Consider the following 19,076-nt stretch of genomic DNA (forward strand, 5'->3'; position numbering starts at 1 on the left):
TTGGATTCAAGCTATAACTCTTTCCTGAGTCTCCAGTCTGATAACTTACCCCATCAGATTTTGGGCTCACTAAGCTTCCACAATTACAAGAGCCAATTTCTTAAAGTCTGTCTCTGTCTTCATCTCTGTCTCTGTCTCTGTCTCTCTCTCTCTCTATCTATCCATCTATCTATACATGTCCTGTATCCTGTATCCTATTATACTATTGGTTATGTTCTCTGAAGAACTCTGATTAATACAGTGCCCAAACTAAAGGAACAGTTATCAAGGTTCATTAAATTTTTATACAGTATTCAGGTAGGAAAGGGGAATATTTTAGCCAATCTTCCTACCTTGTGTCATAATTTTAGTACTGAGACCACCATTTCAAACATTCTTCATATTGATGACCACAGAAATCCTACTTCTGACAGTATATTACCTGGTAATGCCTCTGGTGTTGATCAAGGTAAGGAAAGCTGAGCTACTTGTGAGGGCCACACCCTGAGTGTGATCATTTCCATCAAATGCCAGCCTTATAAGTGTGGCTTAAAGTAATGACTTCTTTATATCCTGGTGTCTATTTAGAACATTTAAAGGTAGCTTACAGTATGTTAGCTAATAATAGCACACTCTTTATAAGGTTATTAATGTTGCAGCAAAACTAGAAATGAAGTTTTCCCTCTCCTGAGAACAAGGAAAATAAAGAGAGCAGTGAACAGGCTAGAGAAGAAACATAACCTGGCCTGAAAGAGTTAATCAATCCTAGAGTCTGTAGTTAGATTTGCCCCTCACAAAGCTAATTTGTCACCCCTAGCCCTGTGTAATTTACATTCTGCACCTGGTATTTGTTCCCCTTGTAATCTCTTGTAACAAATCACCACTTGTAGCTGTTTGCATTTCAGAAAGGAGGTTGCAGACCGATAACGCAGACTAACGGACCCAATTACTGGACTGCCAGACCCAATTACATGGTTGCCTGACTCCAGAGGTGACGGTTTCAAAATACAAGATCTTCACCATGTTGATCCTTATCACTAACTTTGGACTGTGAACCCCCCTATAAGAATCACTGTAATTCCTCGGGAATGGGGGGCACAGCTCTTGATGTGTTAGCCTACTGTGTCTTCCGTTTGCCTGGCAAAGAAAATAAAAACCCTCTCTATTTCTTATCTTCTAAATCTCTGTCTCCATATTTTTATTTGGCATAGGTGCACAGGGAGCAAATATTTTGGCAACATTAAGAGTTTACAAGTGAAACACTTAGACCAGTATCAGGGAGGTAGAAGGCACACAGTCAACATTAGTACTGATTGGATCCCTCTACTACAAAGATATGTCATCGGTTATTTAACAAACCAACTCTCTATAGAAGAAAATATTCATGACAAAATAAGAAAGATGGCAAACCTATGGAAGCTACCTACCCAATAAGTGCTTTGTAGTTTAGTTTTTTTTTTTTAAAGACTAAGGTATTTATATGACCATGAGGGGAAGATATCTTTTTTTAAGGAGAAAATAGAGTCATTCGGTAGAATGGTACTTCAGCCACAAAGTGTAGGATCAGGAAGCAGTGACTTCTTTTTTATATTAATTTTTAGTGTTACTATTTTAATAAGATCTCTCTTTTTTTTTTCTTTCTCTCTTTTTTTTTTTTTTTTTTTGCTGTATGCAGACCTCTCACTGCTGTGGCCTCTCCCGTTGTGGAGCACAGGCTCCGGATATGCAGGCTCAGTGGCCATGGCTCACAGGCCCAGCCACTCCACGGCAAGTGGGGTCCTCCCGGACGGGGGCACGAACCCGTGTCCCCTGTATCGGCAGGCGGACTCTCGACCCTTGCGCCACCAGGGAAGCCCTCTCTCTTATTTTATTTTAATTTTTTCCTTAGAGAGACCTAACTAATGGTATTCCAGTTTCGGGAACACATAGAAACTGAGAATATATCTTCATGTGTCCCATGCAGGAATACTATGAGGACTAAGAACTCAGTTTTGACAGTTTGGGGGAATTTCAGAAGGAATACATTTAAACATTTTTAATAATATGATTTGTTAATTAAGTTAGCTAAATTACCAAACTCATAGAATTACTTCTCTTAAAAAATACCAAAATATTATTTTTTTAAATTTACAGTTGGGCTTTAGGACTTAATTTTTTACTTGCTGATTTTAATACGTAAAACATTTTCTGTAGTATAACCTTCCCTACCATTGTAGTATAACTTTCCATTCCATAAATGGAATATTTCCTGTCATATCAGTAAACAAAGGATGTCATAGTCATCAGCGATTTCAGCCCTCCAGCATGAGCTGGTGAGCCCTGAGGAAACTCAGGAAGGAAAGAATACCTCCAATCTAGAAGCCATCAGACTGCAGCCACTCCCTATGGTGAGCCCTGAGGAAACTCAGGATGTGAAAATATAGGACACTGGCCCCAGATAGCTGAGGTGCACAGCAAAGGAATGATTTCAGGGAGCCCAGCCTCTTGCATCTTCCCATACACAGAAAAGTGCTAAATTCCTTAACTTGGGATATCTGGTTTTCTTTAATTAACAATGACCTTTTGAAGTTGAAACTACCTGCCCTTTGTTGCAAAACTTCTATATCACCCGCTCATCCCTCTCACCCTCCTACCCCCCACCTCCTCAGAGCAGTTCTCTCAGAGTTACTTGAGATGCTGCCTACTGGCAAGTCCTAAAATTTCCCACCAAATAAAACATAACTCTCAACTTTTAGGTTGTGAATATCTTTTTACTTGACACCATAACGGGAGATATTAAGAGTTCAGAAATAGAAATATCAGAGATTTTGGCTTCATGATCTGGAACTATCTATACAAATTTACTTTCTGAGACACCTTTAGGATGTTTGATAGAGCCCTGGCAGAGAATCAGAAATGCTATGTAGAGCTGTCTGCCATTCTTTAGCTCTAGCTCTTCAGCTCATAATGACAGACTACGGAATGGATTATAGAATCTCTTCATTCTCTTGCTCTTAACAGACCTTACTCTTGCCTCTACCTGAGAATGGAATACATGAAGGGGTATATATGTTTGAGGAGAGAAGACTGAGGGCAGGGTATCCTTTAACATGTAAGATTTCAGCCACAAAGGTAAATGCTAACCTCATGACAGAAAAATATGCAAATAAAGAATGAGTGTCAATTCGATTGACCCAAAGGGGATTAACCCAGTGGTAGCATAGAATTCCTCCAAAGGAAAGGAGAGCAGTGCGTGAGGGATGGCAGAGAATGCTGAACTGGTTTGTAAATGTGTTGATCCCCTCCACGAGAATCGGGGAGATTTCTGGAGACAATGGACAATCCTACTGTGTTGCTGTGGATATCTGTCCAGGTTGCAAGAGATATGGAAGCAGACTCCTGTCCAAAGGGGTAGGGGCTGGCAAGTCTTTCTAGAGTTTGTCAGATTTTAGCTCAACCCAACTTTGTCCCTGTAGTCAGTGGCAGGATCGTGAGCAGAATTTGGGCAAATGGACCAGGATGGCACACTGAGGAATGACGTCTTAGACTCTCTAGTTGAACATAGTTATATCATGAATAAGCTGATGACTTCCTGAACCTGCATTCAACATAATAGGAGCTTTTTCAGATCCTGTAGCAGAGGGACAGAGAAGACAAGAACGACAATAGGAAGGAGAAGCTGTCTTCCAATATCTACAGATGCGTGCTTGCACACACACACACACACACACACACACTGAGTATGGAATTTTCAATATATTCTTGCTGTTCCTAGTACTCAGTTACTCAAGAAATGTGGTATATTTCCACCTGCCACTGAACCTAGGACAGAGACACTGCCAGCATCAGTGTGTGTTTACAAGTACGTCAGGCTGTGCCTTTTTATCACTGTCCTAAGGCTCTCCAAGACTGTTGCTGCTTCTATGGTCATTGTTCCAATGACTGGACTTCTTCATGGCCATCACCCTGCCCCCTCCCTCCACCTCTATCTGCATTTTTACAAGGATCAGACAAAATGTGTCCTTCCTAATATTCATTTGATCTCTGCCTTTCTCTTTACTTCTCAGCTCCATGAATATTGGATGATAAATCAAAGGGTCTCTGGCAGTAACGTTATTTTTTTCTGCTTAGAGGACTTGCCCTTGTCCAATCACTAACATGGGTGATGGTTAAGAGAACTACTCAATTCCTACCCTATCAAGCCAAAGCTATGGAGAACCCATCTCTTATTTTGATTTTAAACCTACTCAAAAGAGGTCACGTACTTGGCCACAAGGAACAAATAACATTGGTAGTTTCCAAGATCTGCTGGGTGAGTCAGCAAGTTGGAGATTCAGGACTGTAGTTTCTTCCAAAGGCTGCCTGGCTTAAGACCCAGGAAGAGCAGTGTTTCAGTTTAAGTTCAAAGACAGGAAAAAAGTAGATATACCAGCCGGAAGGCAGTCAGACAGAAAATAATTCTCTCTTACTCAGGGGAGTGTCAGCCTTTTTTGTTCTAGGCATGCCTTCAACTGATTGGATAAGGTCCACCTACATCAAGGAACATGGTCTAATTGCTGAGTCTACCTATTTAAATGTTAATCTCATCCAAAAACCCCTGACAGCAACACCCAGAATAATGTTTAACCAAACTGCCAAGTAAAATTAACCATCACAGACACTCTCCAACATAAATTTTGTATATTGTATTTATTAATAGGCTCTATATATTTGTATTGAGGGCCTGCTAGGTGAACCACATGGTCTGTGCACAGGATGCATGCAGCAATATTGTTAGTGATCCGTCCAATCTCTTTGGAGTCTTTTTGACTGTTCTATAAGCTCTTCCTCCTGCTTTTGGGGCATTTTGCTTCTCTTGGTCTGTCCATGCAACTCTCAGTGGAGGAAGATCTGAGGGCTCCTGAAGAGACTTTGCAGTTCATATAAGCAGAGATCCAGAAGGCCTAGGAGCTTACCTCCTCCCCTCCCTACCTCATTGCCATGATCTTTAATCAATGACATTCCTGGGTGAGGATACGAAAGCCCAGCTCTCTTTTCTTTAAGTTGTGAGGACTTTTAGTTGGAATGTATGCTCCAGAATTCTCTGGTGGAAACAGGCTGAAGCTCTGACAGAATCTTCATGTGTGCTGGGCTTCTTCCCTATCTCCAGGCACTCTCACCGGCTTGTCCTGTGAGCACTTCCTTAGGAAACACTTGGAGATATTGCTTCCTGAATAAAGAAGGTGTGGGTGGTTAACTTGATGGCATTTCTAAACAAGGGACAAAGGCATCCTCTTCTCTGCTCCTAACCAAAGGTGAGTTTAGAAAGGTTATTTCAAGCCATTAGTAAAAATACTTTAATTACCTTGAGAAATCTTAATTTTTAAAAGTTGAGGTATAGTTAATTTACAATGTTTTTAGTAAGTGTACAGCAAAGTGATTCAGTTATATATATATATATATATATATATATATATATATATATATATATATATACATTATTTTTCAGATTATTTTCCATTATAGATTATTATAAAATAATGAATATAGTTCCCTGTGCTGTACAGTAGGTCCTTGTTGTTTACTTTCTTTATATATAATAGTATGCATATGTTAATCCTAAGGGAAATTCTTACTTTTAACAGTTAAATCTTTCTTATGAATTCATGAGCACACTGGATTTCTACACTAAGTTTTGCTTCCTTCTTATTTATCTGGGGTCAATTGAAGACACAGAGAAGATATATTTAATTTGCAAGTTTTGTTTTCTCCTATAGAACTTAATGTGGTAGCAGTTGCTCAGCCTCTGGAACCGTGAGCATATGCTGTGGTTCACAAGCCCATTAGAACCCAGAAACCTTACTCTCTGACAGGCTGAAGAGAATCCTGATGCTCTTCAAATAGACCAAAGCACCACCAGGTAGAGATCACCTCTACTTTACTCTTTATTGCTTCTTGGCACATTGGATGTACAGAGTGAATGCCTAAGTATAATCATATTTAAAATTGGTGACATTAGCAATTACAGTTTTTTAAATGTCACAGAGTTCTTTTCTCTTCATTCCACCCCAATCCCCACACTTCAGACACCTACTCTCAGAATGTTCTTGTCCTCATTACAATGTGGAAAAGAGCTGAGGACATAGAAAGTTGAGAGGTACAAGGGACATTAAAATTTATTCAATTTTACACCTCATTTCGCAGTTTGTTGCAGGCATTGGAGAATAATTCACTCGTGGAATTAGGTCTAACTTTAGTCTTTGACAACTTATGGAAAATTCAGTTTTGTTTAATAAAATGAGTTGCCACAAGGCTCACATACACAGGGAAAATGAAGATTTGGTTGTAACCCTGTCTTGACTTATACATTTTTGTTCTCACCCAAGAGTTTAAGGATCAGCTTATTCCTCCAAAGCTAATATACAGAGTTGGGGCTTAAAGTGAGATGTGATTTAGTGTGGTATGGGTGGGGGGTAGTCAAGAAGTTTATCACTGAAAAAATGTGAATTGTGAGTGAAGTAATAGGATTTGCAAGGCAGATTGGGGCTAGAATATGATTCATGTATGACACCAAAAGAGCTTAGATTATCACATGGGAAGTGAAGATCATTGACAGCTGTGAAGAAAGGAAACAATTTTTCTTCCTTTAAAATACATTTTAATTTAATTTTTTATTTCTAAATGAATAGGCTTTGTTTCTTAGAGCAATTTTCGGTTTACAGAAAAATTGAGCAGAAAGTACAGAGTTCCCATATATCCTTTCTCCTTTCCCCTTGTAGTTCCCCTATTATTAACACCTTATATCAGTGTGGTACCTTTGTTACAATGGATGAACTAATATTGTGGACACGGTGGGGGAAGGGGAGAGTGGGACAAATTGGGAGATCAGGACTGACATATATACACTGCTATGTGTAAAATAGGTAGCTAGTGGGAATCTGCTATAAAGCACAGGAAGCTCAGCTTGGTGCTCTGTGATGACCTAGGTGGGTGGGATGGGGAGGGGTGGGAGGGAGGTCCAAAAAGAAGGGGATATATGTATACATATAGCTGATTCACTTTGTTGTACAGCAGTAACTAACACAACAGTGTGAAACAATTATACTCCAACAAAAAAAAAAAAAGAAAGGAAACACTTTGATCACACTGGTATTTTAGGTTGTTCACTTGTTCTGAGAGCTTACAAAGTCTAACAAATCTGAGATACACACAAAATCCTACAAAATTTTAGAGGCAGAAGATGTTATTTCCAGTTGGGCAAAACCAAGAAAGATTGTGTAGTAGAAGACACCTGGCCTTAAAGATGAAGGACACTGATGGAAGGAGCAGTGTGACTGGATACAACATCCAATCCAGCTGGACCGTGGGTGGTTCAAGAGAAGTGAATGAGATGAAGACTCATGAGGGGAGTTGATTGTACATGGCATCTCTCAGGTAACAAAGAAAAACTTGGAACTTATTTCCTGAGTAATTTCCATGGACAGTAGTTATGACATTAAAATTATAATAGGCAATGTTGGATATATTTTACCAGAAGTTTTCATTAAATTTCACACTTCCTTCACTTCACTCTCTAAAATAAGCAAATAAGCACCAAGCTTGATTTGCAAATGATGTATCACATACTACAGCATGAATTATTCAATTTTCTTTGTAAAAATTTTGGACACTTCTCCAATGGTCTGAAAAGTCAGGCCATTCTCCAACGTCTTGGTCTTCTGTGAGTCCAATTCTGGAAAAAGACACTCTGATTTCATCTCAACTATCATGCCAATATAAAGACTTTAATACCCCTTGGCTTCCCTTTGGTCACTGAAGGATAATATCTCTCCTGGAGAAGGAAACAGAAGGGACTCTTGATTACTGACTGAAATTCCTTAAGGGTATGGGTAGTGCCATGCTTATCTCTTCTTCCCAGCTCCTAGCATATTTCTGTAATAAGTAAATAAAACTTAACCCTTAATAAATATACTTGTTAAAAAATGTGAGGTAAAGATATTAAATTTTAAATAAGCTGGAAAAGGGGAAGGTCACTGTAAAATGTGGTTAGCTTTGTCTATCCACCACTATCAAGGTATAAACCATAAGGGGCTCAAAGATGCATTTAATGTTATATTCTAAGGATGTGGAAATTTCCCCAAATGATTATTTGCACTGTATCTCAACAAATGAGAAAAGTTGTTTCTAGAGAAGCAAACACATTAGCTCCCCCCTGCCTCAAAAATAATAATAAAAACAAAGGAGTGAAGTCATACCAGTAGAAACAAACAAATATCCTTTCTTAATTTGAGGCCAAAATCACATTCTGAGTATTGTGAGAGTCAAGCAAACATACACACATGCACACACATACACACAAACACACACAATTTCATGCATTTCATGGGTCTCATCTAGTCAAAGAAGGCAATTCAGTGCATTAGGAAAGGCAATTTTTTTTTTTTTTTTTTTACTAACATTAAACTAAAAGCATGGGGACTGCTTGGGTAATTTTGCTTTGTAAAATACCATGGTTTTTGTGATCTTCAATTTAGTTTCCAACTATGAAAGAATGATTATTCAATGCATATTTCATCTGTTTTTCTCTGTTCCAGTTCTCTGGATAGAATGCCCACCATACCATATGTAGATTTTCCTTAAGAGGTGCATACTAGAATTTTAGGGTAAACTCTAAATAACTTTGTTTTCTGTTCTAATTGTCAATTGCGATGTCCAAATCACTTAGCATTTTTAATTGAATTTGTTTTTAGTTTGGCCTCTGATCTGTGGACCTTGTAAATTACAATGAGATTCTTTAATAGTAACAGGGTGAGATTTCTTTCTTGAATAAAGTGAAATAAATATTGCTAGCTTGAGGATAACTAAAAATAATTCAAGGCCAAGAACTTACTCTAAAAAACAACATAAAAATATCATATTTTTACTTTTGTTTTGTTTAGCAAGTCTATAATATTCCATTGCACAGTCAATCATAACACAAGCAAATAGGGTAATAAATTATATCTTTAATTCATTCCACTATCAATGGTCTGAGTTATTTTCCCTTTCTACATGTGAGATTTAACAAAATACTCTGTACTTACTAACTTTATTAATAGTCAATGTTATTTCCAAAGACAACTTAATACATGGATTTTAGGAGAAACAGAGATAAGCAGAAGTGAATTTTAACATTCATGTGAACTTCAATTATTTAATTTCCAATTAAAAATTCATTCTGTTAACTAATTAAATGCGTGTTTCATTGAATAACTTCTGAAAGAGATCTTAATGTGTTATTTGGGATCAATGAAAGTTCTAATAAAGAGGAAATTTAGGATATAACATGTAAGGTAAATTAGACAATAACTTTTCAGTTTTCTCTTCTAGTTTGAGTGTATACTTTGCTAAGAAGAATTTCTGATCTGATATGTCACATTAGACTAAACTATAAAATTATTTGGTAAACATTTTAACTTGATGGATAGTAAGCAGCATAAATTAGTGACTTCTTATCAGTTGTATGGATGTGGGTGGTTTACTTTAGCTCCCTGCACATTCCAAAATCCAAACTATGGAATTCTGTTAAGACATTACATGGACAGACATGTATAGTCTTAAATTTAACTTACATTAAAAAAATGAAAAAAAATGTGTAGTTATATATTAAAAAGCCATTAGTAATAAATATGCTAACTCAGTCACTTACTAATTCAAAAAATATTTATAGAGCATCTCCCATAATACCAAGCATATAGTGAACAAAGTAGAATAGCAGCCCTTGTGGGAGCTACATAACATAGATACTTAAATAATAAAGGTATATCACATGTATGTTAAAGGATATGAAATACAACAGGCAAACCAAAAAATAGCATCAACACAAAACCAACAACAGAGTAAGGTGAGGGGATAAAGAGTGTTGTGGAGTGAGGAGGGAATTTTAAATAGGAAACAACTAACTGAATAGTAATATTTGAAAATAAATATGTGAACAAAATGAGGGAAAGAGGAACAAAGTGTCTAGTGCCATGTTGGGAAGAGCTGGGAAGACAATTTCCCTTGCACAGTGGAGCAAGGAGAAGAGACTCCTAGGTGATGCAGAAAAGAAGTGGCAGGATCAGGCATGTTCAGACCTCCTAGAGCATTAGGAATTAGGCACTTATCCAGAATGCAATAGGGAACAATAGAGAGTTTGGAATCGGCAAATGACACAATCTGACATCCCAGTGAAAGAAACAAGCTGATTGCTGTAACTGGAGAAAAGTCAAGAAAACATTGTCATAATCTAGGGGAGAGGCATTGGTGACTGGCAATCAGATAATAACACAGAGTTAATGACAATTTTTGCAATTAGAGCCAACAGAATTTCCTCATACATTAGAGATATGGCTTTAAAAAAAGAAAGGAGTCAAAAGTTAAGATTAATTAGCAAATTTAGCAAGAAAGTTTAGCAAATTTGAACTTAAAATCAATACACCTCAGGCAATTAAACTTTTATAAGTGAAAATAAGCTTGAAACATAAACTTCAAAAATAAATTTTAAATGAAGAACAAAAAGTACTTAAATATAAATCTAAAGAAACACAAGCAGACCTTTTATGTAGAAAATAATATAAAACTACTGTAACTGATTAAAGGAGACTTAAGCTAAAAACATGGAGGTTTCAATATTTTAAGATGGAACTTTTTCAAAATTAATTAATTAATAGATTTAATACTATTCCAGTCAAAATCACAAGAGAATTTTTTGGGGACTGGAAGTTGATAAGCTGCTTCTAAATATTGGGCTGACCAAAAACTTCGTTTGTAAGAGCTTACAGAAAAACCCAAACGAACTTTTTGGCCAACCCAATATTATAGGACTGAAAGCCTTGAAGAGACAACTCAATCCTGAAGCAGAAGAGAAAATCTGGGGAAAAGGCCTGTCATATAATTATAGTAGTTCCAGGAATAAAAACAGAATGTTACTGGCTGAGACTTCAGTTGGAACAGAAAAATGAGCCTTAAAGAAACTAGTGAAAATACAAAACTTTAGTTATAATGAGGTTACTGTTGTATTTTGGGACAGAGCCAGAACCTTTAATAAATGCTGTTGAATCAATTGGTTCTCAGTATGAATGATTAATTAAATCAGAATTTTATCATAATCAATATATAAAATCAATTCACAGTGGATTATACACTTACAGGTAAAAAGAAAAGCTAAAGATATAAGAAAACATTGTTTGTCCTTAAGGTGAGAGAAGGTTTATTAAATAAGACCCCAAAAGTCTAAACAATAAATGAGATGATTAGTAAATTTAATTCCACAAAATTAAGTACTACTGCTCATTAAAAGACATCATAATGAGAGTGAATAGGTGAGACACAAACTGGGAGATAACAAATATAAAGCAGAAAGAATTAGTATCCAACACGTGTAAATAGCACTTACATAAAATTGAGAAGCAATTAATACAATGGAAATCAAATATAACTTTAGTAACAATAAAATATAACTGGTTTTATTAGTCTTAAGGAAATACAAGTCACAGTGAAATTCTGGTTTACACCACAAAATTTATAAAATAATAGAAATACAATATTGTCAAATGGATTATAAATCTTTTTCACTTCTTAGTCACTGTTGGTGAGAATGCAAATAACGACTTTGAAAGGCAATTAGGCATTCTGATTAAGGTTCAAAGGCATACATTTGTTAACCTAGCTAATCAACCTCTAGGCATGTGCCTTAGGACAGAGTTTCTCAACAGTGGCACTATTGACATTTTGGGCTGGAGAATTTTTTTGTTGGGGACATGGTGGTCCTGTGCATTGCAGGATCCCCTGACATCTACACACTAGATGCCAGTAATACTCTCCAGATGGTATACTCTGGAATGTCCCCAAACAGTGCCAAATGTCCCCTTGAGGATAAACTTGCCCCCAGCTGAGAACCACTCTTCTAGATAAACTTCTAAATATTTACCAATATGTAAGAACAAAATTGTTCCTAGGAACAAAATCACTTATTACCCACAAGCTAGAAACAAACTAAATGTCCCTTGTAGAATGAGTAAACAAGGTATAGTCTATTCGTACAGTACAAAACTATGCAGAAATGCAAGTCAATGAAATTTAGCCACACAATACATAGTTAAATTTCAGGAAAATAAAATTAACTGAAGAAAGCAAGTCACAGAATGATATGTTTAATGTGATTCAATATTTATAAATTATAACAACATACACAACTAGAAAATATGTTTGAAATTGAACAAATTTGCAGAAAAAACCAGAATAACTATGGATAAAATTAAAGTAATAAAGATGGGGAATTCAAGAGGCTGGTTTCCTCCAATTTGTGGAGAACAGTAAGAAAGCTAAGAGAGGCCTGGAGGATTAAAAGGGAAGACAGTGGTATATTTCTTGGGCTAGGCGGAGAAGGATCCTGGTGCTAATTTCATCATTATTTTTATACCAGTGGCCCTAAACTGGGGGTAATTTTGTCCCCCAAGTGGATGTTTGGAAATATCTGGAATTACCTGGGTTATCACAACTAGGGGGAGGGAAGTGCTCCTGGCTTCTGGTGCTGCTGAGAGAGCACAGTGCAAAATTGTCAATAATGTGGAGTTTGAGAAACCCTCCTTTCTTAACATATATGCTGTATTTTGTTGAAAATAGCCATATTTAATAAAAACACATATTGTTTAAAGACAGTTTACTGGTTTATTTAAAATATTATTAAAGTGAAAAAAAAATCCTCAAGTGAAATTTTCCTGGTCATCTTATTTCAGTAAGACAGCAAAAGGGAATTAATGTCCAGCAGGAGTTTGCATCTTTAATTGCAGAAGGAACCAAATGAGAAAAAGTCTTGCCCAGAATTCTAAAGACCTTATGGTAGGTCCCCAAGAGATGCCACAACAGGCCCTTGGGTCATGGTGTTCTACACTGGTTTAGAAATTACTTAGATTTTTTAAAAGTGCCTTTAGATTTTTTTAACTGTCATTTTCTCTTTCTTTGTTATAACTTCAACATTCAGAAGCCTGGAAATTCAGAAAACAGGGTTTTTTTCAAACAATGAATTTCACAGGTGCACCTTGGATAAATTCGATTCTACTTTGAAGACCTGCTGTTTAAATAAAACTCAGCAAGTTTCAAGGCAGGGCAACCATGACATTGACCTGCAAATGAGTCTATAAAAAACATGCAATTGTTGACCATCACTGTTGTCAGCTGCTATCAAGATATACTTTGGTAGCTCATTTAGCTCTCCCCACCTTTAAATATTGGAGTTCCTCAGAACTCAGTTCAATCTCTTTTTTACTCTATTGATTCTCAGAAAATTTACTTTCCCACCAAAGCCTCAGTTATACATCAGTTGACTAACAATTTAAATCACCAACCAACCTTGAGCTCTTGTATCGAGTACTCAGGTCTATTCAACAAGATCACTTGAATTTTTCACAAATATTACAATCCAATAGTTTTAAAAAGGAACTTCTCAGTGAACCCTCGTCCTTGAACTTGATGACAGTCTCCTTGACAAAACCATCTAGAAATCTGAGAAACACCTTGAAACTCTACTCTATCTGCACATTGAAACCAGATTCACTCAACTTCAGCTACTAAATTTCCCTCTAAAATATTTCCTCTTCTCCATCTGTCTTTATTCAGCCTGCTATAACTGAATACTATAAACTGAGTGGCTTACAAAACAACAGAAATTTATTTCTTATAGTTCTGGAGGTTGAAAGTCTGAGATCAAGGCACTGGTAGATTCGGTGCCTGGTAAGAACCGCTTCCTGGGTCATAGAAAGCTCTCTTTTTGCTTTGTCCTCTCATAGTGGAAGCAAAAGAGCTTTCCCAGTTCTCTCTTATAAGAGCAGAAATCCCATTCATCAGGTTGCTACCCAAAGGTCCCACCTCCAAATAACATCGCATGGAGGGGGTTTGGGACGTCAACATATAGATTTGGGGGAAAACATAAACATTCAATCCATAGCTCTAGCTTTTCTGAGTCCAAATCATTTTGCTGCAACTACTGTGGTGGCCTCCCATTCTTTTCTTGAATGCATTCTAGAATCTGATTCTTTGTTGCTATAAAGAGGATGGATTTTATTTAAAAGTTTTACTTTATTGATGAGTGCTCTGATGTTGCTTAATTACTTTAACATATTTCCATTGCTATCAGCATAGAACACCACATTCCATCTTTTTTTTTTTTTTGAGATCCATGCTTTATGAACACATTATTCTCACACGTCCCAATGACAGGCTTAATACACAAGATCCTCAATTCATTTTACAGACTCTGGAACCAAGTTGTTCAAAAGATGAATTCTGAAACCATAGTTGGTGTAGCAAATTAATATATCAAAACAAATAAAAACTTCCAATATTTACATTTAAAAAAGACATTTAAAAAACAGGCTACTTATTAAGTAAGTGTGCTTGAACAAACCATGTGTGGAATTGAATTCCATTCATTATGGAGTTAGTTTCTGTTAAACACTGACACTACAGAGAAACCCCTGGCGTCTGAGGACTCAAGAATTTGTGTTCCCAATCTATGCTAAAAAATACAACATGACAGATAATTTCCGTGCGCTAATTTGAACCTCAGATATGGAAGGTCTAGTGCATATAAGGCAGATTACTCAGGAGTTAGAGGCCTGGCACTTGTAACTCAGCGTGGCTTTGCCATTGCCTAAGTATCACCAGGAATTCAATAAAATGCTCTGTAGAGGTCATTTAAATTTCTTGATTACACCTTACTTCATTATGTCCTAGTAATTTCACAAATTTGGACAGTCACAAAAATGTTTTGAAATATATCAGTATTCCTTGAGAAGGTGGAGGGTCTCCTATATTACATCAAATAAAAACCATGCAGTTTCTTAGAGCTCACAGAGCTTTCCAAAATAAACTACTGATCATACAGCCCAATTAAAAACTCAAACACTTTATATTACAGGTATAGAAAGCTTTATAGCTCAGCAGTGCCAATATAGTTAATTTGACACCTTAGCCCTACTTGCAAAGCAGTTAACAGCTTTACAGTAACTTTTTTTTTTTTTTTTTTTTTTTGGTAGTACGCGGGCCTCTCACTGTTGTGGCCTCTCCCGTTGTGGAGCACAGGCTCCGGATGCACAGGCTCAGCGGCCATGGCTCACGGACCCAGCCGCTCTGTGGCATGTGGGATCTTCCCAGACCGGGGCACGAACCCGTGTCCCCTGCATCGGCAGGCGGGCTCTCAACCACTGCGCCACCAGGTAAGCCCTACAGTAACTTGTTTTATTGTCATTGTCTTTGGCTCAGATGTTTAAGGACTTAAGCAACTTGGAAAGGTTTTTCACTTGTGTTGTTTCATTGTTTTTTGTGTGGGCATGGGTGCAGGTGGGGATTATAGCAAAGAGGGATCAGTTCATTATAATGAAGACAGATCAGGAATTAAACAGCTACTAAAATTTCATTTACCATTCCCTTACAAGATGTATGTGGGAGAACACGACTTGAAGACAGAGGGAAAAGCCTTGGATGTGTTCGTACTGTTTTACTCTGCTGCTTATCCAGCCTGACAATAACGCCAAACTTAATTTACTACCTAGGGCAAGGGCAACTAAGGGATTTTTATGAAGCCCAATTAATTTTGGTTCTGATATCTTAAGTGCCTAAAATCTTGGAGTTCTTCAGATTTAACTTGAAAAAAAAATCAACAACCAAAATACCCCAAAGATTAGATCAAAAACAATTGGTTAACCATTAAAAATTATCCAACTCTAACAGGTTAGGATGAGTTGGAATTTTGCTTAGTCTGTAGACCAAGGCAACTTTTCTAAAGCAAGATGCTTCTATTAAGGAGAGAAGCATGCTCTCTTAAAAAAACAAAACAGAGTGGTCTAAAAGTCATCCCAGAGCTATCTCTTGGGCCAGAAATAGAACAGTGGACACACTCAGTTTCCACATATGTACCTTTTTTCTTTTAAAAAAAGAGAGTGAAGTTGGTTTTATATATCAAAACCAAAATTTTCATGTTTCACAATTTTGGTGCTAGAGATCCCCAAATTCCTTGAACTTACTTGGGAAGGTCTGGGAAGGTCTCGGAAGGTACGCATTATAGTAAACAGCAGCAAAATACCAAAAACAGTTCTGCTAAAAAGCAGCTACGCCTGCTCCTGCCTTTAGAATACTAGTTGTAAAACAGCAACAACATGCAAATGTGTGCCATCAAGCGGGATTTGTGCTATTCTAAAGAAGAAACATTGTTTTTTTAAAAAAACAGTCCAAGGCAGGACATCTACAGTCATACCGGGCAAATGCTGAGTTTTGGGGGAAAATGCCAGAAAATGTCCAAAAGGAAGAGACAATAGCATTATATTTAGTATTCTAAAGGCATGCTTCAGATAGTTCAACAATGATTCTGGTAAGACCAACTGCTCACATACATACACACACACTCACATAGATTTTAATGGTTTTAAAAAAACCAAATTTGTTACTTTAGAAAAATAAATGCAGTGCATTTTCAGCAATGTTATCGCCACAGACTCTGATTGCTCAGTCCACACATAAGTAGTAGTTGCCTTCTATGGTGATATGGCTTCTCTGCACTAATTCCCATCAGGCCGAAAAACATTAGGGCGGGTTAAGTAAAGACCGAATTGTTTCACAAAGAACATTTACTCATCAGATCCCACCGATCTCTTCTGTGCCCGTTTCCTGGGCAACCTTCTTGGTGAAGCTTTATTGATCTGATTCAAAGTTTCCTGAGGAATCCAGCTCATGTCAACATCACTCTGACTCGAGGTACCCGTCTCTACCTTCTGTATGGGTCTCTTGCGCTTTCTAGATTCTAGGAGTTGATGAAGGCCAACCACCACCAAAAGCCCAAGACCAGCAAGGAACATATACATAAAGATTGTTTCTCCATCGAGCCCATCTTCTTTCTCAAAAACTGTAACTGTTTGATTGAAGACAGCATCTTGGAAAACATTGCCGTTCAAATCTTTGTAGTTCAGATTGATGACTAGACCAAAGGGCCGGCCACCCATGGGCTCTGCGGGAATGAAGGAGTACTCAAAAGTTGCCTGCCTCTGGGGCGGCACTACAGTGTTGAGAGGAAGAGCCGTGAAATTCTGGATGTAAAACTGGTAGTCCTGAGGATAACGGAATGAGGCGTCTAGAGATTCAACGACAAAATCTTCTGTACCCTTGTTTGTAAAGCCTACCAGGAACTTCACAATGTTATTTGCTGGAAAATCTTCTCCTTTCACAAACAGGATGGTTGTATCTGCACTTGGTGAAGCTTCAGGTTCACCAGATACATCTTCTTCCTCTTTATCTTCAGCCAAATCTGTGGGTTCATCTTCTTCCACTTTTGCTTCATCATCTTCATCTTCAATTACAGAATCTTCCACCGTTTCTTCATCTTCTGTAAGATCTTGAGCCGCTGCCAATGAGCCTCCTGGGCGGCCTCGGAGCAAGAGAGTGGCGGGTAACACCAGCAGGAGAAGCAGCAGCAGGCGGGGGAGGGGCTTCATGGCGCGGTCGCTCCGGCGTCCGGTCCCCCTCCGCAGCGGCTCTCGGCGGCTCCGGCGGTAATGGCGTTACTCTTCATCCGGGCCCACATTCCATCTTGACAATAAAGTCTCTGCATGATCTGACATCTGACTGTTTACACACCTTACCTGGTCCCAGCTCAACTTCAGCCTCTGTGTTCCAGACACACTGACCTTTGTTTAGCTTCTACAATATGCTAACCTTCTTTCTGATTCCTATTTCATTTTTGTCTTCTTGTAGCCTGCTAGATTATAGCAGTTTCCTTTTATATACTCTCACATACTTCTCTGTAGAATTCATCACGAATATAAATTCATAAAATTACTTAGCTGCCTCTCTTTCCTCTGTTTGCATCTAAGATCAATGAAGGTAGACATCACAGTTGTCCTACTCAGAATTATAGTTTTAGCATCTAGCATAGTGTGTTAGAATCATAGGCAACTAACAAATATTTGTGGAATTAATGAATGAATAAAACCAAACTGTGAGCATTTCATTGGAAAATGCAATCCAAAAATTATAGCCAACTCAATCTGGGAGAAACTGGAAAGCCAAGTGAAATTTGCTCATGGAAAGCATCCCTCTAATTTGGGATTTTAGGAAACTTTTGAATGGCAGGTGCTTAACATATGAGTATTCAGTCAACAAGCATTTTCTGAGCCCTGCTCTGTGTTAAGTGCTCTCATGAACAATGGAAATAAGTTGTGCCACGTGAAATGGCCTATATTTGACTAGCTGACGATAGTCTGTGATTGGTATAGTTGACTAGAATTATGCCTCCCTACGTGCAGATTAGAATGCATAATGCCACTCTAGAATATATTCTTCTTTTTGCTAGAATAAGTTACTTGTTTCTCTTATTGTTTATTTTTTTTCCAGAGAAGCAAATACTATGTTATCTCTGAAAAATATATAAATGCTTCCTTTACGTCTGAATATAAGCAGACACATACTGAAACTGGGGCAGCTAGAATATCAATATGGCTTCCACAGAGGATTCCATTAGCAAAGCAACTATTCACTGTGGTTCAAAAGAATTTCATTCTGTGTACATAAACCTCAAAAATGTATCTCAAGGGATTTCCATATCCATTTTAAATACAAACCAGTTAAGAGTCAGGGTAAAAGTGGATCCACAAAGTAGAACAATTTGAAATGTTACAACGGACAAGATTTTCCATTAGGACTCTTCTTGCAATAAGTATGGTAAACAAACATGGACAATTGTAGTCAATTGTCCTCCATTCCAATGATCAAAAACTAAGACACTTGGTAGGGGGTTCTTTGCTTGAGGGTGAGAGAAATAGAGATCCTCTTCTTGGACAAGATCATAACCTGTGACAAAAATAAATAAATAAATAACACTCTATGACAATCAAAAGCTTTGTTGAAGATGCCCAAAATACATCAAAAGAATCAAATTAGAATGAAAACCATTCTGTGAATTTACAGTGGTCTAGGAAAAGATAGTGTTTTACCTTTTTAAAACCCTAGCGTGAAAAACTTTTCTGATTATTTGATATTATCAAATGATTTAGAAAAGGGGAATATGTCATTAACTATTCCATTTGGAGTAAACTATTAAGTTAATGATGCATATTTTGGCTAAATAAATC

General features: G+C 37.4%; 1 protein-coding gene across 1 annotated transcript; it reads right to left on the minus strand.

The window, feature by feature from the left end:
• Positions 1 to 16,347: 16,347 nt before the first annotated feature.
• On the minus strand, positions 16,348 to 17,521 carry LOC308622415 (translocon-associated protein subunit alpha-like). Its single transcript, XM_081243850.1, has one exon. The coding sequence runs from the start codon at positions 17,439 to 17,441 to the stop codon at positions 16,581 to 16,583; it is 861 nt and encodes a 286-aa protein (XP_081099976.1). The 5' UTR covers positions 17,442 to 17,521; the 3' UTR covers positions 16,348 to 16,580.
• Between the last annotated feature and the right edge of the window lie 1,555 nt (positions 17,522 to 19,076).

This window comes from Mesoplodon bidens (genome assembly GCF_964165515.1).
Source record: "Mesoplodon bidens genome assembly, chromosome: 9".
In the NCBI taxonomy this organism is placed as follows: domain Eukaryota; kingdom Metazoa; phylum Chordata; class Mammalia; order Artiodactyla; family Ziphiidae; genus Mesoplodon; species Mesoplodon bidens.